At 53.1% G+C, this 26,028-nt stretch overlaps 1 protein-coding gene across 1 annotated transcript in view; it reads left to right on the forward strand.

Moving 5' to 3' along the window:
- TPCN1 (two pore segment channel 1) overlaps positions 1–24,825 on the forward strand; it is a 75,766-nt gene extending 50,941 nt beyond the window's left edge. The window contains exons 9-28 of the mRNA XM_023203973.2: positions 150–208; positions 487–586; positions 3,517–3,633; positions 3,838–3,962; positions 4,796–4,844; positions 5,381–5,444; positions 6,984–7,028; positions 10,937–10,993; positions 11,074–11,127; positions 12,259–12,331; positions 13,442–13,549; positions 14,605–14,676; positions 15,202–15,291; positions 16,574–16,689; positions 17,414–17,460; positions 18,057–18,125; positions 18,322–18,406; positions 19,330–19,469; positions 19,662–19,742; positions 22,278–24,825. Coding sequence (XP_023059741.1) covers positions 150–208; positions 487–586; positions 3,517–3,633; positions 3,838–3,962; positions 4,796–4,844; positions 5,381–5,444; positions 6,984–7,028; positions 10,937–10,993; positions 11,074–11,127; positions 12,259–12,331; positions 13,442–13,549; positions 14,605–14,676; positions 15,202–15,291; positions 16,574–16,689; positions 17,414–17,460; positions 18,057–18,125; positions 18,322–18,406; positions 19,330–19,469; positions 19,662–19,742; positions 22,278–22,394 — 1,668 coding nt within the window. The 3' untranslated portion in view covers positions 22,395–24,825. The remainder of the gene's footprint in view (positions 1–149; positions 209–486; positions 587–3,516; positions 3,634–3,837; positions 3,963–4,795; positions 4,845–5,380; positions 5,445–6,983; positions 7,029–10,936; positions 10,994–11,073; positions 11,128–12,258; positions 12,332–13,441; positions 13,550–14,604; positions 14,677–15,201; positions 15,292–16,573; positions 16,690–17,413; positions 17,461–18,056; positions 18,126–18,321; positions 18,407–19,329; positions 19,470–19,661; positions 19,743–22,277) is intronic.
- The last annotated feature ends 1,203 nt before the right edge of the window (positions 24,826–26,028 follow it).

A 26,028-nucleotide genomic window follows, 5' to 3' on the forward strand; every position in this document is an offset into this window, starting at 1 on the left:
GCTCTTTCCTCTGCCTCCCTCAGGGATTCCTTGAGAGATGCAAGAGCAGGCATGGCAGGGTGCACCAGGTGGCCCATCACAGCCTGTTCCTGGCGGCCGTGTGCTCTTGGCTGGTCCCGACCTCTCCTCTGCCCCCTCTTGCCTTGCAGTACTTCAGCAGCCTGGAGAACAGCATTGTCAGTCTGTTTGTCCTTCTAACCACAGCCAAGTAAGTGCAGGCTCTGCGTTGCCTTTGGTCCTCTGCTGCCGCGCTGGGGTCTCCTCCTCTTTTCTGCAAAGTATATTCCACATCCCAGCACAGGCAGGTGCTGTGGTGCCGTTGGGAGACAGGGTTGGCCCACTGAGCATGAAGCCCAGGGGTGAGAGTAGGGGAACCGGGGTTGGAGGCTGGGAAGGCGAACAAGGAGCTGTCCTCTGCAAGGCATGTGCTCTGAGAGGATGGAGACAGGCAGATACAGCACGCCGGGTCACCCTCTGCAAATACAGTTTCCCAGATGTGATGATGCCCTCCTACTCCCGGAACCCCTGGTCCTGTGTCTTCTTCATTGTGTACCTCTCCATTGAGCTGTACTTCATCATGAACCTGGTGAGTGACTGCGCCTCAGGCTATATGCTGAAGCAACCTGCCCCTACCCACACAGCGCTGGGCACCGTGGGAGTGGAGAAGTGGGGACTGCTTTCCGCCTCTCAGGGCAGAACGCTGGGGCAGGAAGTCCCAGATTCATAGTCAGGTGCAGTGTTGCAGGGAATGCCCTGTCAGGACTTCAGGAGTTCAGCCAGTTGCTGGGGGTGGCGTCCTCACCAGGGCAGTGCTGCTGCTGCTGAGAGTGCTGGATGTTAAACCCAGGCGACCCTGGGACCTTTGCATTCTTACATCAGAAACAGTTGACCCTCAGTGTCCACAGGGATTGTTTGCAGGACCCCTTGTAGGTATGAAGATCCACAAATGTTCAAGTCCCTTGTCTAAAATGACAGAGTATTTGCAGATAACCTGTGCACATTCATCCTCTCGTATATTTTAAATTATCCTGCATTACCTATAACACCTAATACAGTGTAAAAGCTATGTAAATAGTCGTTATACTGGGCTGGGCAGGGTGGCTCACGCCTTTAATCCCAGCATTTTGGGAGGCCAAGGTGGGTGGATCATTTGAAGTCAGGAGTTTGAGACCAGCCTGGCCAACATGGTGAAACCCCATCTCTACTTGAGAAAATTAGCTGGGTGTGGTGGTGGGTGCCTGTAATCCCATCTACTCAGGAGGCTGAGGCAGAAGAATTGCTTGAACCCAGGAGGTGGAAGTTACTGTGAGCCAAGATCATGCCATTGCACTCCAGCCTGGGTGACAGAGTGAGACTCCGTATTAAAAAAAAAAAAAAAAAGTTGTTTTATTATATTGTTTAGGGGATAATGACAAGAAAAAGAAGGCTGTACATGTACAGTACAGATGCAACCATCATTTTGTTTTTGGAATATTTTTGATTTGCAGTTGTTTGAATCCATGGATGCAGAACCCACAGATACGGAAGGCCAACTATATTATAATAACCGTAAAAGCTGGCATTTAGTAAGCCTTAGCCACCTGGCACTATGCAAAGTGCTTTACATATAAGGATGAAATGATTTAATAAATAAACACAACCCTGGAGGTAGTGAGTATGGTTCTCGAAGTGCAGATGAAGAGACTGAGGGTCAGAGTGACAGTATGATTTGCTGACGGCTGCATAGCTTGGAGTGGCCAGGCCAGGCCCATTCCAGAGCCCTGTTCCTAACCACTCTGTTCAGTTGCATTCACATGCCAGAAATCTCTTGTGTATTTCTACCTCATTTATCAGAAACCATCGGAAAATCCAGTATAGAACACGTTCTGTGAAGCCCCTGTGCTCAAAGAACTTTGAGGGTGCTTGTGGAGGCGCAGACAGCCTCCAGGAATGTCCCAGCCATCATAGATCACATCCGACACCAGGCTGTTAGGCCGGTGCTCAGACCACACATCCATGGCAGGACTAATGGGAAGAGGCTTCCGATCGAGTGTTGTGTTTATTTTTATGCTTCCGCAGAGCATTCTCACACCAGTCACCACAGTCAGGCCCAGTATAGAAATGAAAATCATCTTCTCCAGGTAGGCATGTGAAATCTAAAAAATTTTAAGTCCTTTTTTTTTTTTTTTTTTTGAGATGGAGTCTCGCTCTGTAACCCAGGCTGGAATACAGTGGTGCAGTCTCGGCTCACTGCAACCTCCACCTCCCAGGTTCAAGTGGTTCTCCTGCCTTAGCCTCCTGAGTAGCTGGGATTATAGGCATACGCACATGCCACTACACCCGACTAATTTTTGTATTTTTAGGAGAGACAGGGTTTTGCCATGTTGGTCAGGCTGGTCTCGAACTCCTGACCTCAGGTGATCTGCCCGACTCAGCCTCCCAAAGTGCTGGGATTACAGGTGTGAGCCACAGCACCTGGCCAAAATTTAAGTCTTAAAAAGGAGAAAATATATTCTTGTGTTAATTCCTCAAAACCAAGAAGAAATATGTTGAGTACTTCTTTGTATTTGATTTAATTTGTAATATATTTAGAGCTGTGAGAATTTAGGGCAACAGTCAACAAAGTACGGCCTGCTGGCCAAATGTGGCCCACAGCCTGTGTTCGTAAATACACAGGGACACAGTCATGCCCATTTGTTTATGTATAGTCTGTGGCTGATCACATGACATGACCACAGGTTAGTAGTTGCAGCAGAGATCATTTGGCCTCCAGAGCCTAAAACAGCTGCTATCGAACCCGTTACAGAAAAAGCGTGCTGACCTTTGATCCACAGGGAAAAAATGGGGGACCAGTTTGAGGGAAAGGACCAGAGAGTTTGTTTCCCTTAAAACATTTTTAAAGACAGAGAAAGTGTTTCGAAAAAGGATTCTTTCAAGTTCTTCCCCCACCTTCCATCCCCCTCTGATAAGCTAACTTTGGTACTAGCCAACTCTAGAACGTTATTTCCTTGCATGCAGAGCCTCTCACTCCCCCTTTTCCTGGGCCACACGTGAAGCAGTGACTCACAAGGAGAAGTACTAAGGGGGCAGGAGGAGGAAGGGTACTTCTGGCTCGGAGGTCAGGAGGGCAGTGGGCAGGCAGCCTCCTCCTGCCACTGGCCGGAGTCAGACTGGGCTCAGAACCCAGATGCACTCCTCTTGCTACTCTATCCTCCCCTGGCTTGCCCCTGCCCAGCCTGGGACACGCTGGAACTGGGGAAAGTGTGGGAAAGTGGAGGGGAACCTGGGAAAGATTGAGTAACAATGCCTTCATGTATCTGAAGAGGGAAATTTACGAGAGGAACAAAGGGCTTTCCTCTGTTGAGACTTGGGAGACTGACTTCCTACCCCATGAAGTGCAGGCGAAAGGGTCTCCCCAGAGCCTCTCTGGGTTGGCTGGATGAGAGCCCTGCCTAGATGATGAACCCATACCCCCCTGCACCCCCTGCCCCAGCCACTCACCATCCTGAACCAGGGCTCTGTGCTTCTCTCCCACAGCTTCTGGCAGTGGTGTTCGACACCTTCAATGACATTGAGAAACGCAAGTTCAAGTCGTTGCTACTGCACAAGCGAACTGCCATCCAGCATGCCTACCGCCTGCTTGTCAGCCAGAGGGTAGGAGCCATGGGCCAGGGAGGAGCTTGGTCCCTGTGCTCCCTCCCTTGCCCAGAGCAGCCCCTAAGCATGGCCAGGCCAGCGACTTTAGAAACCAGGAGCCCTGCCCTTGGAAGAATGAACAGAGCCGGAGTGGATCTGGAGTGGGTGTCCCAAGGGAAAGGGAGTAGTCTGGGTTCCATACGGTTCCTCCCTCTCCCCCAGAGGCCCGCCGGCATCTCCTACAGGCAGTTTGAAGGCCTCATGCGCTTCTACAAGCCCCGGATGAGTGCCAGGGAGCGCTATCTTACCTTCAAGGCCCTGAATCAGAACAACACACCTCTGCTCAGGTAAGAGCAGGTGCCTGGTAGGGGCAGCGTGGCCAGACAAGGCGTTCATGTCTAGAGTGAACCAGGGCATGTGAAGGCCCTGGAGGTGGGCAGGCCTATAGGCTTGTCAGAGACTTCATTTCCTCCACAGAGATGTTTATCCATGTAGACTTACAGACTGGATTCACAGGATTCCTTTTGCAAGTGACAAAAGTCCAACACAAATCCAATTCAAACTGACTTGAGAAAAAAGGAGCTCATGGATTGGACTGGCCCAGCTGCTGGCCCTCGAACCCCCAGTGGGGTGGCATAGTCCCATGTGAGCCTGGTGGACAGAGAGGGGTGAATACACCTCCCCCATCCCCTGCACACACCTGGCTCGGCCTCGGAGAACTGACCCTAGATCTCCAGGGGCAGGATTGGTCGTCTAGGCTGTTGATGACCAAGCCCTGTCCACAGCAGCCTGCTGTGGAGCTGAGAACAAGCCCTGTTTGAGCTGAACTTGCAGTCCCAAGTATTACATTAAGGCCCCTGCTAAAAGGCGAAGTTTCCGTCCTCCTAAGAATCCTAGTACTCCAGCAGCTGCCTCTCCAGGGCACTGACACTGTCCATAGTTAGTGCAGTCAGTGGAGACTAAGTGGGTTACGTATTCGTAGTACCTCAAGGTCAGAGGAGATCCAAACAATCGCAGGTAAAGGATCCCCCAGCACTGCTGTGCTGGGACTCACACAGTGTCCCCTCCCTTCCTCCTGCCCTCACCCTGTAAAGGTGTCCATAGGCAGGCAAGTAAGAGAAGCAAAGCTCAGTGGAACTATGTTCTGATATTTTGTCCCTTTTTATTTTGCTTTTGGCAGCCTAAAGGACTTTTACGATATCTATGAAGTTGCGGCTTTGAAGTGGAAGGTGAGTTCTCCTCTGAGACCATAGAAGGAGTAGACAGACAGGTCCCCAAGTGGGGCAGTGAGAAGCAGGGACACCCCAAGATCCAGCTCTCTCCCTGCTACAGCAGCTCAGCTCCCAGCTTGGCATGGTACACTTCAGTGATCACAGGTGGCCCCCAGCCCCCAAATCTGCCCTTACAATTGTGACATAGTGTCATCGTTAACAGTACCCAATCTCACTTAGACCCCATTAGTCGCTCTGTGACATCAGGCAGGTTGCTGAGCCTTTCTGAGGCTTGTCTTGCCTGGGAAGTGGCATAATGATAATCCCTACTGACAAAGCTAATTTCAGGACTATATCAAAATAATGCCTCTGCATGGCACATTATAAATGCTCAGTACACACTGGCTGGCTGTGTTCTCATATAGATGCCTGAAGGTTAACATTGTTCCCCAGTTTAGCAGGGTGAACAGGAAAGGAAGCCAGCATCCTGGCTCCAGGGCACGGCTCTGGTCCCTGGCCCTGACAGCCTCCCTCTTGGTCCTGTTGTCTATCAGGCCAAGAAAAACAGAGAGCACTGGTTTGATGAGCTTCCCAGGACGGCGCTCCTCATCTTCAAAGGTAAGTGGCCTTGAATATGGCAGGTGTTGGCAGCTGGGGGCTGATGGAAGTTATCAGAGACCACAGAGGAGCATCTGAGGAGAGGTTCAGACAGGTGTGTGTCTGTGTTTGAATGTGTGAGTGAAGAGACAGTGTGATTACCCCAGCAGGGAGGTAAGCATGGTAGGAAGCAGATTAGGAGAGAAATGGGTAACTTAACCCAACCAAGACATTTGGGGAATTTTTCTTTTTTCATACAAAAGCAAAGATATTCATTGAAGAAACTTGAAAGTGAGATAATTAGAAGTAAGTGGAAATTTACCACCCAGATAACCACTGTTAATTCTCTTATGTGTTTCCCTCCGTGCCGTTTTTCTATGCATTTTTAAAACAATAGGGTGACATTATATATTCTATTCTGTTATCTACCTTTTAATCCAATTTTTTATATATGTGTGTGTGTGTATATATATATATATATATATATTTTTTTTTTTTTTTTTTTGAGATGGAGTCTCGCTCTGTCACCCAGGCTGGAGTGCAGTGGCGCGATCTCAGCTCACTGCAACCTCCGCCTCCTGGGTTCAAGTGATTCTCCTGCCTCAGCCTCCTGAGTAGCTGGGACTACAGCCACTCGCCACCCTGCCTGGCTAATTTTGTGTGTGTGTGTTTTTAGTAGAGACAGGGTTTCACCATGCTGGCCAGGCTGGTCTCAAACTCCTGACCTCATGATCCGCCTGCCTTGGCCTCCCAAAGTGCTGGGATTACAGGCGTGAGCCACCACGCCCAGCCCCAGTAATATATTTTTACCCTCCTCTTATGACAGAATATATACTTACTTTGCATGACCCCTTGAATAATGCTTGTGTAGTGTAAAGTTTGAAAATTTGAAATAGTGTAAATCATATTATTTACCTGACAGTTGCCCCTTAATTTCATGCCAGTTTCAGCAGTGGTCAGCAGAGCTTTGTCCTGCTCTATCTCGATTCCAGGTTGCTCACCCTCTCCCCAGAGCAGCTGCAGTCAGTGCAGTCTTGTCTGGGGGTCAGAACAGAAGCGTGGGTACCACTCTTTGATCAGGACCCTCCTTTCTTGACCTCTGGGCTAAAGACCATGCTTACCTGCATGCACAAAGAATGTGGTAGGTGGTTGCACCTGCCCAGAAGGAAATAATTATAATAAAGGATATGGGGCCGGGCGCGGTGGATCATGCCTGTAATCCCAGCACTTTGGGAGGTCGAGGCCAGCAGATCACGAGGTTAGGAGATCGAGACCATCCTGGCTAACACGGTGAAACCCCGTCTCTACTAAAAATGCAAAAAATTAGCCAGGTGTGGCAGTGGGTGCCTGTAGTCCCAGCTACTCGGGAGGCTGAGGCAGGAGAATGGCATGAACCTGGGAGGTGGAGCTTGCAGTGAGCCGAGATTGCACCACTGCGCTCCAGCCTGGGCGACAGAGCGAGACTCTATCTCAAAAAAAAATAAAAATAAAAAAATAAAGGATACGGTAGGGGAAATAAGTGCGTAAATTTACATTTTAACAGGTCTTTTCTTCAAATAGGCATTAATATCCTTGTGAAGTCCAAGGCCTTCCAGTATTTCATGTGTAAGTATGAAGTATCTCCACTCTAGGCCACTTTCCCCCTGAGTCCTTTGCTGTTCTAGAAGCAGGAAAGGCAAGAGATTGGTCCTAGAGTCCTGTGTTTGACTTTTTACTGTGGGAAATTCTCAGCATGTATAAAAGTGGAGAAAACATTACCACGCGCATCCCCGTGCCCGTCACCCATCTGTATCCTCACTCCTGTTCATCATCCCCTCTAGACCTAGATTTTTTTGGAAGCAAATTCCAGAACCGCAGAGTTGATTGGTCGATATGTCTCTTGAGTTTGTTTTAATCTCTAGGCTCCTCTTCCTCCCCTCATGCAGTATTTAGGTGAGGAAGCAGGATTTGGGTTTTGTGTGTTCCTCTGTTGCTCTTTCCTGGAATTTGGTAGTTCTATCTAGAGCTATGCTGTGCAGTGTGGAAGCCATTGGCCACATGCGGTGATTTACATTTAAGCTAATTAAAATGAAAAAATCAGCTTAGCAGTCACATTTCAAGTGCTTAATAGCCACAAGTGGCTAATGACTACCAATTGGATGGTGCAGATAAGAAAATTTTCATTGTCCCAGAAAATTCCCCTGGACAGTACTAACCTAGAGGCTTGATCCAATTTGGTCTTTCCAAGGAGCTCTGGTTCGTTTTAGTAGGAGATGGTGTTAGAGACACAATTCGAGGCGTTGAGTGCTTGTTGCTTGGGTTGGTCATTGTTTCTAGGCCTTCCCTTGGATAGAACTAGGGTTTTGTTTCTTTAAAGATAAACTGTTGTGAGTTCATGCTGATACTTCACATTCAGGCCTGCAGGGATTTTAAGATTAAGAATCTAGATGTGTAAGACTGATTTCATGAATCTTACACATCTAGATTCTCAATCCCTTTTTTTTTTTTTTTGTGAGACAGAGTCTCATTCAGTCACTCAGGCTAGCGTGATCTCGGCTCACTGCAACCTCCACCTCCCGGGTTCTAAGTGATTCTCCTGCCTCAGCCTCTCAAGTAGCTGGAATTACAGGTGTGCGCCACCATGCCCAGCTATTTTTGTATTTTTAGTAGAGATGGAGTTTCACCATGTTGGCCAGGCTGGTCTCGAACTCCTGACCTCAGGTGATCCGCCTACCTCAGCCTCCCAAAGTGCTGGGATTACAGGTGTGAGCCACGTGCCCGGCCTAGATTCTCAATCTTAAAATCCAGGTTGTCTTTGAAGACAATCAGACACCAACAAAGAAGAAAAATATCCAGGTTCCTGACTACACTGGCACAGTTATTCATTTGCTTTATCTCACAGTCCCAGGATAACAATTGCAACACAATCCCAATGATATAATTCCTAGAAACATCAGTCTGGGGATGTACATTCAGATTACTGTGGGGTTTTTCGTTTGTTTGTTTGAGACAAGGACTTAGTCTGGTGCCCCAACAATGGCACAGTCATGGTTCACTGCAGCCTTGACTTCCCAGGCTCAATCCATCCTTCCACCTCAGTCTTCTGAGTAGCTGGGACCACAGGTGCACACCGCCACACCTAGCTAGTTTTTTTGTTTTTTGTAGAGTTGGGGTATCCTCATGTTGCTCAGGCTGGTCTCGAACTCCTGGCCTCAAGCCATTCTCCTGCCTTGGCCTCCCATAGTGCTGGGATTACAGGTGTGAGCCACTGTGCCTGGCCTTGTGTTTTAAGGTCACCTGGAATAGTTCCTTTCCATGTGGACATGTCACCAACGGGATACACATTTGGATTTTTTTATGCCATGTTATTTTTTATTTTTTGGGATTGCTTTTGGCATTTTATTTTATTTTATGGCCAGGCATGGTGTCTCAGACCTAAAATCCCAGCACTTCGGGAGGCCGAGGTGGTTGGATTGCTTGAGCCCAAGAGTTCGAGACCAGCCTGGGCAATATGGTGAGACCCCCCATCTCTACAAAAAAATACAAAAGTTAACTGAGTGTGATAACTCACACCTGTAGTCCCAGCTACTTGGGAGCCTGAGGTGGGAGGATCACCCGAGCCTGGGGAGGTTGAGGCTGCAGTGCACGGTGATCGCACCACTGCACTCCAGCCTGGGCAACACAGTGAGATCCCCCATCTCAAAAAAAAAAAAAAACCCAAATTTTGTTTCATAATTACGTAAATTAGGACTGGGCATGGTGGCTCATGCCTGTAATCCCAACACTTTGGGAGGCCAAGGCAGGCAGATCACTTGAGGTCAGTAGTTCGAGACCAGCCTGAGCAATGTGTTGAAACCCCATCTCTACCAAAAATAGAAAAAAGTAGCCATGCACGCCTGTGGTCCTAGTTACTTGGGAGGCTGAGGCGGGAGGATCGCTTGATCCTGAGAGGCAGAGGTTGCAGTGAGTTGTGATGGCGCCACTGCACTCCAACCTGGGTGACACAGCGAGACTCCATCTCAAAAAAAAGCAAAAAAAATTATGTAAAATACTTACATGGTTCCAAGTCAGATCTACAGAAAATATATATATTGAAGGAAGTTTCATTTCTATCCCTGTCACTTCCCACAGTGGGCAACTTTTATTTATGGCTTCTTCCATTGTTTAAAACCTGTAAGTTGGATGCATATCAGTATCTCTGTCTTAACCAGTAGCATATTTTATGCACTTTTTTCTGCCACCTGGCTTTTTGCAGTTAACAATGTGCCCTGGAGACCAATTCATGGTAATATGTAGAAATGAGGTTGGGTATGGTGGCTCACACCTGTAATTCCAGCACTTAGGAAGGCAGAGGCGGGTGGATGGCTTGAGCCCAGGGGTTTGAAACCAGCCTGGGCAATGTGGCAAAACCCCAGCTCTACAGAAAATACAAAAATTAGCTGGCGTGGTAGTGTGCGCCTGTGTTCCTAGCTCCTCAGGAAGCTAAGGTGGGAGGATCGCTTGGGCCCAGGAGGTGGAGGTTGCAGTGAGCCAAGATCACGCCCCACTGCACTTCAGCCTGGGTAACAGTAAAACCACGTCTAAAAAAAAAAAAGAAAAGTAACATGTAGAAATGTACCTCATTTCTTTTCTTTCTTCTCTCTTAGAGAGAGGGTCTTGCTCTGTCACCCAAACTGGAGTGCAGTGGCACAAGCATAGCTCACTGCAACCTTGACCTCCTGGGTTCAAACGGTCCTCCCACCTCAGCCTCCTGAGTAGCTGGGCCCACAGGTGCATACTACCACACCTGGCTAGTTGTTTTTATTTTTTGTAGGGATGTGGTCTCCCTGTGTTGCCCAGGCTGGTTTCGAGCCCCTGGGCTCACGCAATCTGCCTGCCTCAGCCTTCCAAAATGCTGGGATTACAGGTGTGAGCCACTGTACCCAGCCTGTGTTTGTTTTTATGGTTAAAGTATGCCACTTTATGAACGTATCATAGTCTGTTCAACCACTCCCCTACTGATGATCATTGAGATTGTTGCCAGTGTTTTGCTATCACAAATAGTGCTGCAGTAAATAGCTTTCAGATACATCTTATATTTTTGCTAGTGCATCATTGGGATGGTTTCTGGAAAGTGGGATCGCTAGGCGAATGGCTTAATGCATATGCAGTTTTTCTAAAGAGTTCATGCAGTTTTTTTAAATTAGAAGTCTCTAGGGGAAAACACATGTTTTCAATACTTGAATGCCTTGTATATTGTCCATCTTTTACACCAATTTGGAATAATCTCTACATCATAACTGGTATTCACACAGTGACAGAGGGAGTGTTTTTAGAAATTTGTAGCTGTTTCTAGGTGAAAACACTGGTTGATTTAGCTCCCTTGGTAAGAGCGCTGAGCAGAAAGACGTTCCCTATCAAATGGGTGTGTGGAACAGCCCTGTTCACCCCATCCCGTAGAGCTCCAGGAAGTTAACCAGGGACAGCAGCTGTGACCTGCAGATTTCTAAGACCCCTTGTTATTTCTCTGTCTTTTACGGGCCTGTGTATTTCAGACTTGGTGGTGGCAGTCAACGGGGTCTGGATCCTCGTGGAGACGTTTATGCTGAAAGGTGAGCCCTGCTTGGGGATCGTCCGTGTCCTGGCCGGCACACCCAGCTTGCCTGTGAGCTGCTACTTCTCTGTCTTACAGGTGGGAACTTCTTCTCCAAGCACGTGCCCTGGAGTTACCTCGTCTTTCTAACTAGTAAGTTTCTGACATGGCTTTGCTGGACTGCTTGTTTTAAAATTGTCTGGGAGAACTTTCATTCAGTATAGAACCTCATGGTTCTTCTCTAAAACAGGAAGCTATAAAGAGACAGAGTATTTAGTCTGATTCCATGTCGTCCCTGTTTAAAACTCTTTCGTGGTTGTCCACTGCCCTCTGGATGGAGCCCAGATCCTAGGCGTGTGTGGCCCTCCATTCGGCTCTGCAGCCCCACTGCTTGCCAGCGCCGTGTGCCCTGCTGCACGCTATTGCCCTCCTCAGTGGCCTCTGCTGCCTGCTGCTCTCGCCTGCCTCTGGGCTGTGCACAGGGGTTTCCTCTGCCTGGTGGTGTCTCCCCCAGCCTCTTCCTGACTTTCCTGCTCCTTCTATCAAGTCTGAGCACACTGTGCTGTCATTCCCTGTTGGCATCTTTTCTCCCACCGAGCTGATAAGCTGTCTGCCCCAAGGGGTGCCTTGCACTGGTCACTGTTGCACACCTGGTACCCAGTGCGAGGCCCAAGATGGAAGGGGTGGTCAGGACACACCTGTTGGATGGACAAATGGTTAGCAGGGCCCTGCCCAGAGATGGGAAGGGAGGATTTCTCTCTCTCTTTTTTTTTTTTTGGCAGGATCTTTCTCTGTCGCCCAAACTGGAGTGCAGTGGTGTGATCATAGCTCACTGCAACCTCAACCTCCCGGGCTCAAGGGATCCCAAGTAGCCTCAGCCTCCCAAGTAGCTGGGATTATAGGCACACAGCGCCACCATGCCTGGCTAATTTTTGTATTTTTTGTAAAGACGGGGTCTCACTATGTTGCTCAGGCTGGTCTCCAACTCCTGGGCTCAAGTGATCCTCCTCTCTTGGCCTCCCAAAGTGCTGGGATGATAGGCATGAACCACTATGCCTGGCCAGTTTGTTTTAAGCAGATTACTCAGTTGGCCACCATCTGGGCCCTCTCATGGAGCACCTGCTCTCACGGTGGGACATGAGTCCACATGAGTGAGGCCTGGGCTCAGCCTGGAGGGCACACGGCCAGCAGGAAGGCTGCAGACTGTGGAGGAACCTCAAAGAGGAGACCGAGCAGGGGGAGGATGTGGCGGGGCTGCTGCCGATGGACTCCTTCTGTCCGCAGTCTATGGGGTGGAGCTGTTCCTGAAGGTCGCCGGCCTGGGCCCTGTGGAGTACTTGTCCTCCGGATGGAACTTGTGAGTGGACAGCATGTTTCTGATGTGAAGCTGAAACTCTGATGGCGGCCCCAGACCCTTCTCTGCATACCCCAATCCCGGGCCATTTCTGGAATTGCAGAGGGAAGGTCTGAGGACAGGCCGAGGCCTGTGTCTCCCTCAAGCAGCCCTGCCTACAGCCCAGGAACTCCCCAGGGTCAGGCCCTTGTCTGAAGCCTCTCAGACCACCCACGCCAGTCCTTCTGGAAATGGCCTCTTGAGGTGCCACAGGCTGGTTGGCTCTTCCTGAGTCATTAAACTTTTTTCTCTTCCATAAAAACCACAATGCCCACAGAGAAGAATGCTCCCCCACCTCCCTTGATCAGCAGCATTGAGACCCACGTGGCTTTTCTGCCTGTTCCCCAGAGCGTGGGAGGTCACTTCCCTGCCCTGTTCAAGTTAACTGGCCCGTGAAGTCAGGCTGCACTCATGAGGTCTTGGGCCGCGAGGGTGAGCGGGCTAACACGCAGAGTGGGCCGCGAGGGTGAGCGGGCTAACACGCAGTGTGGGCCACGAGGGTGAGCCGGTTAACACGCAGAGTGGGCCGCGAGGGTGAGTGGGTTAACACACAGAGCAGAGTTGGGAGGAGCTGACAGCACATGTGTGCCCTGCGTGTCTGGAGAGGAGCGAGGGTCCTCTGGCTTGGGGCAGGGCAAGCTGTTCTAACGGAAATCTCACTGGAAGGGCCTGCTCTCTTCCCTCAAACAGTTCCTTGGGGTGAGGCTGGTCCACAGTGTGTAGCCAGATGTCTGTTGAGCGGAAGACGAGGCCTGTCTTCAGGGCTGCGGAGGCCAGGGCTTCTTTCCTCCCCGTCATTAGACCAGCACGGGGCCCTGTGGAGGGGGTTCCCGGGCATTTCTGGCCCTGGGGTCAGAGCACTGAGGCCTGACTCCCAAGACACATGCTGGGACAGGGCCTGGCCACCTTGAAACCCCAGGGTGGCAGGAAGTTCTTCCCGCAGCCGGCTGGTTCCTGTTGGTGTTGCTGTGTCTGGGCTCCGTGGGAGGGTGGCTGTGCACAGTGCCAGGGAGGGGAGCAGGCGCAGGGAGGCTCAGGGCCACAGGGTGGACCTTGGCCTCTCCCCTCCTGCAGGTTTGACTTCTCTGTGACAGTGTTCGCCTTCCTGGGACTGCTGGCGCTGGCCCTCAACATGGAGCCCTTCTATTTCATCGTGGTCCTGCGCCCCCTCCAGCTGTTGAGGTGATGGGGCAGGGCAGAGCTGGAGAAGGAGAGGGAGAAAGAGTGGGAGGGCGGGAATGCCCCAGGATTGGTCCGGGAAGTGACGCAGAACGAGCCAGAAGGTTCACAAGCCAGAGTCATAGATGTCACCCCCTGCAGAAGTGCCATGGGGTCACCATCCCCACCCCTGAGGGTGTGCGGGCTGCCTGTGCCCCTCCCCTCACTGCACCAGGCGCCTCTGGGCAGAGAAGCCCAGCCCATGACTCATGTGCACCCCACCCGAGGTGGCATTGCACCAGCCACAGGAGCCCATGTGCTCAGTCACAGATCACAGAGCCACAGGTCTGAGGCTTGGAAGGGCCTTTCAGGGACCCATCGTGCTTTTCTGGCTCAGCTTCTAGTGGAGAAAAGCCCTGTGTGGGTCCCAGTGATTTCCCAGGGACACTGGAGGAAGTCCCAGGCGAGCCTGCCCCACTGACGGTGTGTCTCTTCCTAATGAGAGGTCCCGAGGTTCTGTGTCCTCAGAGCCTGGGTTTGCCTCCTGTCCCTCCAGCTGCAACCCCATCCACGTCCACTCCATCCTCTCCCAAGGCGGGATGGGCAGCTGGTGCTGGGAGGGGTGGTGGCGTCTATGGAGGAAAAGCCTAGCGCTTTGGCGTGTGGGGGTGGCCTGGGGCTGTCCCTGAGTGTCCGCCTCCCTCCCACTCCCTGCCACCCTTCTTCACTGGTGAGCTCCGTTGTCCCCACTCCCCGGGGCACACAGGCTCCTCCCCCGTCTTCCCCGGGAGCCGTTGCTCCTGTCTGAGCCTGCAGCTCTACTGCAAGGAGATGCAGCCTGGCCCTGCTCCTCATCATGGAAGGGCCCCACCCAGCTGGTGTTCTGGGGCTGCCACTGTCCCTTCCTTCATGCATGAGTCACCTGAGCCAAGCTCAGGGTTGGTGGCACCCAAGGGAGCAGACGCAGGTGGAGGAGATGCCCTCGCCTGTCTTCAGCATGTGGCGTATAGAAGGCGAGGCTGGCATGTTCTGAGGGCGTGCGCCTGTGTGTGGAGGTGACGGGCGTCCTCCTCACTCAGGCTGTTTAAGTTGAAAGAGCGCTACCGCAACGTGCTGGACACCATGTTCGAGCTGCTGCCCCGGATGGCCAGGTACTGCCAGCCCCCACCCCGGCCTGCAGGTCCAGGTGCCATGCGGTGGTGCCCCGTGGGGGCGGGAGCCGAGTGGCTGTCGGGGGAAAGGAGTTCCACAAAGGACTGCAATTGAGGGCCTGACAGGGCTCCAAGGAGCCTGGAATCTTGACCACCACAGGTCTCCTAGGCACCATTTTTCTCCACTGACCTGTCTGACATATTTAGAAGGGAGGGCAGGGAGCGGTCAACTTGCTTACCACCTGTGTCTACGTTCACAGGTAAGGGGTCACCTGTGAGTCTACCTTCACAGGTAAGGGGTGAATCTCTGGGAAAGGGGCATTTGTTCATAGCATCCTGACTTGAGTCGTTTTTCACCCCAGAGCTGCCCCACGAGGCCCCTTCCCTGCAGGCACTTTCCAGTTGGTGAACTGACCTGGGGCGTGGCCCCACAGTCAGCCCCACGGGTCCGAGGAGGCCGGGGCTGTGAAGGAGTTGTTCCCCCTCCTGCCGGCCCCACATCACCCTGCCCCTGTCGCCCCACAGCCTGGGCCTCACCCTGCTCATCTTTTACTACTCCTTCGCCATCGTGGGCATGGAGTTCTTCTGCGGGATCGTCTTCCCCAACTGCTGCAAGTGAGTAGGCGGTGCCCGGCCCCACCCAGCCCCAGGCAGTCTGCGTTTCTGGGGCAGAGGGCTGGCCAGGGCCAGGATTGGTGTCCTTGTGGCCTTGGGGTCCTCAGGGATGCTCCTCTCTGAGCAACCACCTTGCTTTGCTTTCAGGGCTTAGTTGAGTGCAGTGAGCTAAACGAGGGTCCTGGACTCGGGGTCCCTGTTTCCCCATCCCCCAGATAGGGTCGGGAGCTGTCAGCTCACCCTCTGCCGAGGGCTGGAGACCACCCCCGAAGTAGCCCGGGTCCCGAGGTCAAGTGCCATGGCTTCCTCCCACTTCTCTAGTGGCTGGGGACCTGGGCCAAGACCAGTCTTCTAGGGACAGCATCATAGGATAAGACAGACGGACACGTGCAAGAAGGTCATGGTGCTCAGGGATGGGGAGCAGAGAGTGAAATCTCCCATGACCACTCCCTTTCTCCTGAGCTGCCACAGTGAAATCACTGCACACCGCCATTCATTCATCCTCAATTCAGAGTCCTCTTACATTTGGTCTTTACGGCCTCAAGCACCGATAAGGAAACAGTTTTACAAAGACACTGGTAGCTTTGAGACCCAGTCTGAGTGTCAAGCTTGGTCTGGAACCAGAAGCCTATAGCAGTGGGTCCCAGACTTCAGAGCACATTGCAGTCACTAGGGAGCTTAGTGCAAGCTCGAGACATCACCCGTGCATCTGATGCGTGCATGTGGGAGGAGGCTCCCTGGTGGCCCAGACACTAGACTTCTATAAACATTAGCATGGATACTAACAGAACAGCTGTAAAGGATTAGAAGAAAAGTGGCAAATATGAGCTCCTCAAAACAGGGCCAACCTTTTCAAATACTTGCTCAGGCCAAGTATCAGGGAAGCCCCAGTAGGGCATTCCTTCCCTGGGGCTGTGGCCTAGTGTCCAGCCTCAAGAGCAGATCCTAGACGGGGCAGGTGCAGAGGAGCCCTTGCCTCTCCTCCCTCTCCTGCAGGCAGTGGTGAGAGAGAAGGCCCCGCCTGCAGCAGAGAACTTCCAGGTGACAGAGGTGGGTCAGGCTGGCCAGGGGCTCCCACCAAGCCCAGCAGGCAGGAGTAGCCAAGGGCATTCCTCCAGCGGGGACCCAGGCATGAGGTGGAGAGGGTTAGGCAGGAAACGAGACTGCGGACAGAACAGAAGGATCCTTGGCCAGACTTTGGTTTGTTTCAGAGTTCTGTCCTCTCTGGAGGTGACCGATTGCCTTGTGACCCTCCCTCCTTTCTCCCTTGTGCTCCGGGCAGCACAAGTACAGTGGCAGACGCCTACCGCTGGCGCAACCACACCGTGGGCAACAGGACCGTGGTGGAGGAAGGCTATTATTATCTCAATAATTTTGACAACATCCTCAACAGCTTTGGTGAGTGGGAAAAATCACAGGGGGCACATTCCCTGGGGACCCCGCCCTTGTCACCGCGGGTCCCAGAGGTGTTGTAGCAAAAGTCTCTGGGCCTCTCCCTCCAGTACCAAGGGCCACACTTTCTGGAAGCCTCCCTGGCCCAGGTGGAGGACATGGTCTGCCCAGCCTTAGCAGTGAAGTCCAGGCCGGATCCTGGAGCTCACTCAGTTGCCTGATTCCACTCTTTCCTGATACTTTCTCAGTATTTGGGGAGGAGAAGAGCTGCAAGCCTTAGCTGGGCGGGGTCCCCTCATCACAGTGCCACTTGCAGAATGGGACCCAGCCACACCAATGCTGCTGCAGCTGCACTGCCCCCCGGCTCAGGCTGCCCACAGCCCTCTGCCCATCCCCATGAAGAGGCGAACACAGCCAAACTGCCTCTCCAGAAAAAGGATGTGCCCCCACGACACTCCAGATCTGCGCCCAGTAAGATCCAGATGGTCTTGTGTGGCACAGGCTGCCGAGGCAGAGGGTGTGTCCTCTTGGGGCCAGGCCACAATGTCCTGTGGAGCCGGCGCCCTAGGAGTGCCTTGCCTGGTCCTTCCTGGAGCTCACAACCCAAGCGATCATATGGCGACCCCCTCATCTCAGCACATGGCACCCAGGATAGCTGGCAAGAGGCCACTTGAAGTTGACTTTGAAGTGGGGCCTCATCAGAATGCTTCTTTCTCCCTTCCGCCGGCAGTGACCCTGTTTGAGCTCACAGTTGTCAACAACTGGTACATCATCATGGTAAGAGCTCGGACAGCTCTGGGGGTGTCTTCAGTCCTGGGGTCGGCCCTGGGTCTCCCCCCAACCCAGGGTATATCGTTCTTCCCGTAGCCGCAGGGCTGGGGATCTTGAGTCATGCTCTGTTGGGGTTCAGCCACAGGATGGCTGGCCCCGGGAGCCACCCCTCCCAGTGTTGGCTGGACTTGGCTGTCACTCCCATCTCCCTGCATGTTCCCAGCAGCCAGGAGATGCCACTTAGACTCTGGGTCTCTGTCCCGTCTCGCCCACTGTAGGGATGACTTTTCCCTCTAGTGACAATGCGGCGAGCATTGCTGATCTCTTTATTCCATTCCTTAAACTTTCCCGACTTTCAGCCCTACTGGGATAAAGGCTGCCCTGGTTCTGGATCCAGCCATCCAGGGGAGCAGCCAGAGCTCCTTCAGCAGTCAGGAATTAGTGTTGGGCCCAGAGGGGCAAGCTCCCACTCCTCTGTCTCTCAGAGCCAGCCACAAATCAGGGTGGGGTCTACGAAGAGCCGGGGCCATGGAGCAGCCTGTGTAGACAGGGACCCACCCTGCATGGGCACCCCCTCACTGGCTGCTTCCCTTGATCTCCAGGAAGGCGTCACCTCTCAGACCTCCCACTGGAGCCGCCTCTACTTCATGACCTTTTACATTGTGACCATGGTAGGTCCCGGACCACAGAACGCTCTTTGTCCTTTGTCTTCCACGTCACGAGCTGCCCCTGCTCTTCAGGCTGCAGTGTCAGGGAGTTGGGGCCAGGTCCCATCTGGCCGGGCTCTGCTGGGCGTGGGCTGCGCAGCCACGGACACCCACCCACCCTCCTCCCCTGTCTTGCCCCTCCCTTCCTGTCCCTGGCCAGGTGGTGATGACGATCATTGTCGCCTTCATCCTCGAGGCCTTCGTCTTCCGAATGAACTACAGCCGCAAGAACCAGGACTCAGAAGGTCTGCAGGGATGATGCCTTGGGCATTTGATGTCTGCTGCCTACCCAGCTCTGTCTGTCTGGGTGGCCGTCCAGCCAGCCATCAGGCTGTCATTTTTCTGCTCTCTGGTTGTCCAGCTTATCTGTCTGGCTTGTCTTTCTAGATCTTGTGTTTGTATTGATTTTCAAATATTTAATGTCAGAAAACATGATCTAACTTTAAAACAAGACAGTGCATGTCATAGTTGGAGAAAAATCAAGAAGTAGAGAAAGGCTTATGTGGCAGCAGCAGCCCGTGTCCTGCCTTCCCCCTCCCATCCTCCAGAGGCTTCTCCCTCTTAGCTATTTCTTCTGTTAGTCATCTCCACATTTCTCAATAATAGGTTCACACTACGGTTCTTGATTTAAATGGTGTAAACATTGTTTATAGCACAGGTGAATCGTATTCCTGCTGCAACTGGATGGTGCTGGCTTTAGTGACTGCCTCAGTCTTCAAAACTGTCCGCACTTGATTGCTTGAGCCCAGCAGGTCATGGCTACAGTGAGCCATGATCACACCACTGCACTCCAGCCTGGGCAGCGGAGTGAGACCCTGTCTCTTAAAACAAACAGAATACCCCGTGCCCACACCTGTTACTACTCATCCTCAGATCTCTGTTGTATCAGACCGTCTGACCATTTTCTCTGTGTTTAGAGGCCCCTTCCTGAAGCCCTCTGGCGCTGTAACAGCTGCTGGCTAGACCTGCGCTCCTGACATCACAGCAGAGAGGGGGAAGGGAAGGGAGGGCCGAGGAGGAGAGCAGGATGCCAATGCAGTGTTGGTTTAGAGAGGGAACCTTAAGACCCTAAGACCCCCTGTGTAGGGGGGTCAGGGAGGTACGAGACCCAGCCAGATTGGCGGCTCCAGCCCCAGGCCCTTCCCACACCTGCCCTCCCTCCCTGCAGTTGATGGTGGCATCACCCTTGAGAAGGAAATCTCCAAAGAAGAGCTGGTTGCTGTCCTGGAGCTCTACCGGGAGGTACGGGGGGCCTCCTCGGATGTCACTCGGCTGCTGGAGACCCTCTCCCAGATGGAGAGATACCAGGTGAGGAGCCCAGGCCCTGGTCCGAAGGAGGGAGGCAGGTTTCACCATGGTGTGATCCCTCCCCTCAGATATTGGTAACATTTTTGAGTGACACAGTTGCAAAAGCCAGAGAAGTGGGAGAGGCCAGCTGTGGCACCAGGGGTGGGACCTGAACATCTGCAGCCCAGCCCTGCAGCCTCTGCTCTTCCTTAGCAACGTTCCATGGTGTTTCTGGGACGGCGATCAAGGACCAAGAGCGACTTGAGCCTGAAGATGTACCAGGAAGAGATCCAGGTAGGAGTCTGGCTGACCACGCTGTGAGTCTTCCCCCGAGCTACGTCCCGGGAGGGGCAGGGAGCTGCTCCCCAGCCCTCTGAGGAGAGGGAGAAGGCTGGTAGAGAGATGCGGATCGTCCATCGGGACCACTGCTGGGGTTGTGTGGGACCTGAGTGGGGCCCACTTAGCCTTAAACCCTTGACACATGCACAGCAGAGGCAGCTCTCCCATTTGCCTGCCGCCATATGTCCCTGCCCCTTATGAATTCTCCAGAACCTCGTCTCCATCTCTTATTCTGAGTCAGCTGCAAACTCAAACATGTGTAGCAAGAAACAGCGAGCAAAGAGGAAAGAGCAGTGACGGTGGTGAACTGGCAAGGATGTGCCTGTCCGAAGGGGACACAGCCTCCTCCCAGTTCCAGCGAGTGCTGCCCAATAGGAAGAAGGACTGCAGTGGCGCAATCTAGGCTCACTGCAACCTCCGCCTCCTGGGTTCAAACGATTCTCCTGCCTCAGCCTCCCAAGTAGCTGGGATTACAGGCACACGCCACCACACCTGGCTAATTTTTGTATTTTTAGTGGAGATGGGGTTTCACCATGTTGGCCAGGCTGGGACCGCTTGGGGTTTTTCATAATTGGGTGTTTGTTTGTTTTCTTTTAGAGATGGTATCGCTCTGTCACCCAGGCAGGAGTCCAGTGGCGCGATCATAGCTCACTGTAGCCTCCAACCGCTGGGTTCAAGTGATCCTCCCCACTCAGCCGACCCAAGCAGCTGGAACTACAGGTGTGCACCGTGACACCATAATTATCTTATTTTGTAGCAGTGAGGTCTTGCTATGGTCTCAAACTCCTGGCCTCAAGCGATCCTGCCACCTTGGCTTCTAATTTAAGAAAAGGCAGGCCAGGCACGGTGGCTCACACCTGTAATCCCAGCACTTTGGAAGGCCAAGGCAGGCAGATCACTTGATACCAGGAGCTCAAGACCAGTCTGGCCAACATGGTGAAACCCTGTCTCTACTAAAAATACACAATTTAGCCAGGCCTGGTTCTGTGCACCTGTAATCCCAGCTACTGAGGAGGCTAAGGCAGAATTGCTTGACTCCAGGAGATGGAGGTTGCAGTGAGCCAAGATCATGCCACTGCACTCCAGCTTGGGTGACAGAGCAAGACTCTGTCTCCAAAAAAAAGGCAGAGTCAGATGTTTTTCTTTTTCCTTTTCTTTGCACAATCTCCCAATCTCTACATATTGGCAGCTAAGGAAAATATCTCACAAAGCATCATGTGGGCTGGCACTTGGCACTGTGCCTTCCAGACCATGGGCCACCAGCACATGAGCCCTGCAGGGTCTTCTCAACCACCTCAGGGTTGCCAGGGCTCTGGGGAGCCTCTCCTGCACCAGCTGTGGTGGCTTTGCTCTGTTTTCTAGCATTTTAACAGCTTGAAGCCCTTCTGTTTCACTAAAACGGTGACAACCAGGGTCCACACCTGAAAAGCAGGCGGTGCCATCCCCAAAGCAGCTTACACATTCTCTTCAGGAACACAAGAGACTCAGGCAGTGTTCTCTGGGCTGATGTGTAGTGGCTCACTGAACTTGGTATCACAGAGACATGGAAATAATAGAAGCATTTGACCTTGGGCAAGTCACTCCATGCCTGTCTGTGCAAGTGGACAACTGTGCAGCAGCACCCACTCAGGTGTGGTCGGAGGGAGGGGTGCTGCCCTCGGCCTCTGCCCTTCTGCCTGTCCATCTGCTCCAGGCCTCAGTTTTCCCCTCTGTAAAACAAGGGTGCTCAGAACTAGGCCATCTTGAAGCTCTAAAAGTCTATGGTTCAGTCTTTGAAAAAGTAGGGTAGGGTATGGTGGTGCATGCCTGTACTCCCAGCTACTTGGGAGGATGAGGTGGGAGGATCACTTGAGCCCAGGAGTGGAAGGCTGCAGTGAGCCGTACCTCGCCACTGCCCTCCAGCCTATGCCACACAGTGAGACTCTGTCTCCAAAAAAAAAAAGGAAATGTGGGGTATACTTCTTAATTCCTTAATTACCTGAATACCTCAGTCCCTGAAAATGTCAGAGGTTATAATCACGGCCTTGGGTGGGTGCACCGTTGGATGTTTTCAGAATGCCTTCACATTCCTGTTGCAGGGTGAAAGTTAGGTGAAGTATCAGCACAATACAGCTCTGGGCCTCGGTATCTCAGGTGTGAAATGGACACAGTTCCTGCCAAGCTCAAAAGGGGTCACTCAGGGGGACCCTTTAGTGAAGGGTTATGCTCACAAACCAGGGGCGAGGGTTGTTTTTGCCTGGACCTGCTGGAGAGCTGCTGTGTGCAAGCCTCCAGACACTAGGGAGAGATGTCATTGTCATTTTCGCCTCTGGGGCCATATTCAAAATTCCCAGCATTTCTGGGCCTGTGACGGGAGTTTCAGTACCAGCTGGGTGAGGCTGGCAGCCCTGCCCCCTCCAGCCTGGATGCTGTGGGCTGTGTGACCTTGTGGGGTGGGTGGGGCACGGGGTGGGGTGCAGCCCTCAGCGCCCCCTCTGCTCTCTTCTCCAGGAGTGGTACGAGGAGCATGCCAGGGAGCAGGAGCAGCAGCGACAGCTCAGCAGCAGCGCAGCGCCCGCCACCCAGCAGCCCCCCAGCAGCCGCCAGCGCTCCCAGACTGTTACCTAGCCCAGTGCCCAAAAGCCATCTCTTCTATGCAATAACACAATAATAGTATTACTCTACTGCGATGTACGGAACTGCAGTGTGTGTACACATACTCACGTATATGCACATATTTATATACAGGAAGAAAGAAGACAGACAAGATGGGGCTTGGTTTATAACCACCTTGCCCTGTTTTCCTTAACTCCAGAAGCCAGTTTGGTGAGGGGTGGGGTGTGGCCATCAGGTCTGAGCTCTTCCTACTGTGGAAGGCTCCAGAAGCCCCTTCACAAGGAAACCCCTCACCTGGATCCAGTCGACTCTGCGGGGCTTGCCCCCGACGTGGGCTGGCCTCCGTCGGCCATGTCCAAAGCCATCACTGCTACTGCTTCAGGCTCACGTCCCCCCAACCTGATGGCATCCCCACCCCCTCTCCCTGCGGCCCATGCCACAGGTTTCTGTGTTTTGCTTCTGGGACAGAACCACGTAGGAAGGAAAGAACTCCTGGTGTCCAGGGTGGTATTTTCAGCTTCTGTGATAATGTCATGCAACACTCTTCGGGGACCAGTGCCCGGGATCTAATGGGAAGTGGAATTGGGGTGACTGTGCCCATGTGGCCAGAACTCAGTTAGCCAGTTCTGGGCGGCCACAGACTACACTGACCAATCTCCTCTCTTGGCTCTGCAAGCCTCCCACCCAGCCTTCTCTGGCTTAACCCTTGTTGACAAAAATCCTTCCACAGTGGCCTCCTTGGGGACCCAGACCCTGGAGGAAGGGGCATGAGGCAGGAGGTAGGGCTGATGTCTGTAACCCAGACCACTTCCTGGAATGGGCTCTTGACCAGATCCCTTTTTTGTGATTTACCCTTGCAAGCAAAACATCATTTTGGTTAATTAAGGATTGTGCTAAAGCTGATACCAGGTCCTTCACACGTGTGCACTAGGAACAGGAGCCAACAGCACAGGGAGACGCTCCCTGTGGGATGCAGCAGCCCTGTGGCCCTGGCCCAGCTCCCAGCCACGCTCCCTGGCTCTGCTCACACCAGAGATTACAGTAGCAGGAGCTGTTGGTGCAGAAGTAGGTTCAGATGAACCCTCAGTTAACGTCACCACCCCCCTCTCCCGCCACAGTACCCACAGAGGCAGGGTCAGTGCAGAGGTTGCTTTGGTTCCGCTTCCTGGGCCACAGAACAGAGCACAGCACAGGTTCCACAGCAGGAGCTGCAGCGGCAGCATGGAGGGTGCGGAGGGCAAGGAGTGCGCTGCTGGGCATTCCCGGCCGCCCCGGCCCTCTGGTGCCTGCTTTCTGTGACTTCAGAAGGAAGGTGGACAGAGGCGCCCTCTGGCCTTGTCCTTTTCCCAGCCACAGAACAGGCGAGGTGGTACCCGACCCCAGGGGAGCAGTACCTGGACCCCCAACCTCTGCTCCCAACCACCTCCAAGGCCAAGCTGGATCCCACAGCCAACATGGCATGGTTCTCCCCTTCCCCTCTTCCCAGGTCAGGGGAGTTGGAGAAGTGGTGGGTGTTTGTTTTTAAAGCACAGCCCTTTGGGAAAATCACAAATTATTGAGAAGCACTGTGATTCCCCTGGGAGTCAGACTGGCTTTGTCCTCTTCCTCTCTGGAGGGCCATGGGCCGTCACCGGGAGCTCCACACTGAGCCCCAGGCCAGAACCCCCTCTCTTTTGCAGAGAGGGAACTTTATTGCACAATTGGGTGCCTTTTAGCTTTTGTGTGTTGAAATGGGCCTTTTGGAAGCAAGGGTCAGGGGACAGCTTCTAAAGGTGTGAGTCTCTGACCTGAGCATCTGGGCCTTGCCTCAGCCCTTTCTCCCCAGGGGTGGAAACCTGGAGGGGCCAGCAGCGCCCCGGGGTCTGCCCAGGGCAGTCGAGGCCCCCAGGTGGGAAGGCCTATTCCAGGAGGAGGGGGATCTCAGCCCTGTTCAGAGCAAGTTAAGTGTCCGTCCGCCCAACCCTGGCCTGAGAAAGGACCCCGTTTTGGCCAGGACCCGACAAATGCCTCATGGCAGCAGTGTTAACAGACCAGAGGTGGGCGCCCTTCTCATTGAGGCCAGGGACAGCTATCTCCAGGTTATGCCTGGCCCCACCAAGCAGGGAGTTGGGGTCCCCCCACAGGCTGTGAGCTCTGTGGGCCCCAGGATGTGATCTAGCTCAGACGCCCTCTCGTCCTTGATGTCACAGTTGAGTGCACCCAAATGACACTCACTGGCAGCCAGGGGCACAGCCTGGTGGTGGCGGCAATAGAACTGCGCTCCTCCCCAGCTCCTCGCTTCCCCTCCCACAACCCCAGCCTTACTCCACCATGCGGACAATCATTTTGTACGGATCACGGGAGCAATGCTGTATGGTTTTGTACATCGGTGATTTGTTTCCTAGAAAACCCACTATGTCTCTGGATTTCTGGCATATTAATAAAAGAGCCTCTGCTTTGTAAACACGGTTGCTGCCTCTTGACTTCCGTGGTTTCGGGTATTGTCGGGAGAGTGGTCCCATCCAAGGCCATGGCCACTCCTGATCCTGCGTCAGCCCCACCCCGAGTCGGGCCCTGGGCTCAGCCACTCAACACTGGCCCCAGGTGAGGAAGAACTGGTGATAGTTGGGGGTATCATTTTCTCTACACTTGAAATTTTGAATTTTTTTTTTTTTAATTTGGAAAAAAGATAGCTGAATCCCTTTTCTTTACCAGCATAAGGCAGTCAGGCAAACCTAAGAGTTGCTTATTTCGGCAACATAAGGCAGGGTCACTGCATGACACTAAGAAGGCACAAGGTCCCCTCATCTGTCCTTTCCCAGCTCACAGGCCTTGGAACCCCGCCCAGGGTCCCCCCTGAGGGAGACACAGGCACGGTCCTACTGACTCCTGCTTGGCAGCTGGAGAAGCCCAAGTTCCAGCACAAACAAAGGAGTTTGTGGACAGTCGGGCAGAATCCTGGAGGGCGCGCCTGAGCCGCCGTCCCACGTGGCAGCTGCTGGCGTAGCAGTGCCTCGGGCTGATGTCGTTTTGGGAGCAAGTGGGTTCAGTGAAGTGTATTGCCATGAATGGCACCCGCTGCTTTTGGCTTCATTAACGTGGCAAGGAGAAATTCAAAATGAAGTATGTCTCGAATTCTGTTTCTGGCAGATGGTGCAGCTCTGGAGCTCAGCCCTTGGTGGCCTGATTCCCAGGGGTCCAAGCCACCCTTGTTCTCTGAGTCAAGGTTGGGCAGCCATTTGTGCCCTGAGAAGGTACCAGAAGGCCTGAAGCCCAGGCAAGGGGAATGGGCAGCGCCTGTGTCTCAGGGGTACCTCCAGCATGGCCTGGAACACACCCAGCTGTCCCCTTCCCCCAAACTCCAGACCTTCTCAGAGGAGCTCTGGGGGTCGTTCAAGGGGGCCTTCTAGCTTCTCTCTGGAACCCTTTGTCCAGAGCAAAGCCCAGTTTCCAAGGTCCCCACGGCAAGGCTGTCAGATGCTGGCAGCAAGAGGTACAGAGCAGGCCGGGCGCTGTGGCTCATGCCTGTAATCCCAGCACTTTGGGAGGCCGAGGTGGGTGGATCACGAGGTCAGGAGATCAAGACTGTCCTGGCTAACACGGTGAAACCCCATCTCTACTAAAAATACAAAATAGCCAGGCATGGTGGCGGGTGCCTATAGTCCCA

Source organism: Piliocolobus tephrosceles, chromosome 10 (genome assembly GCF_002776525.5).
Source record: "Piliocolobus tephrosceles isolate RC106 chromosome 10, ASM277652v3, whole genome shotgun sequence".
NCBI classification, from domain to species: Eukaryota; Metazoa; Chordata; class Mammalia; order Primates; family Cercopithecidae; genus Piliocolobus; species Piliocolobus tephrosceles.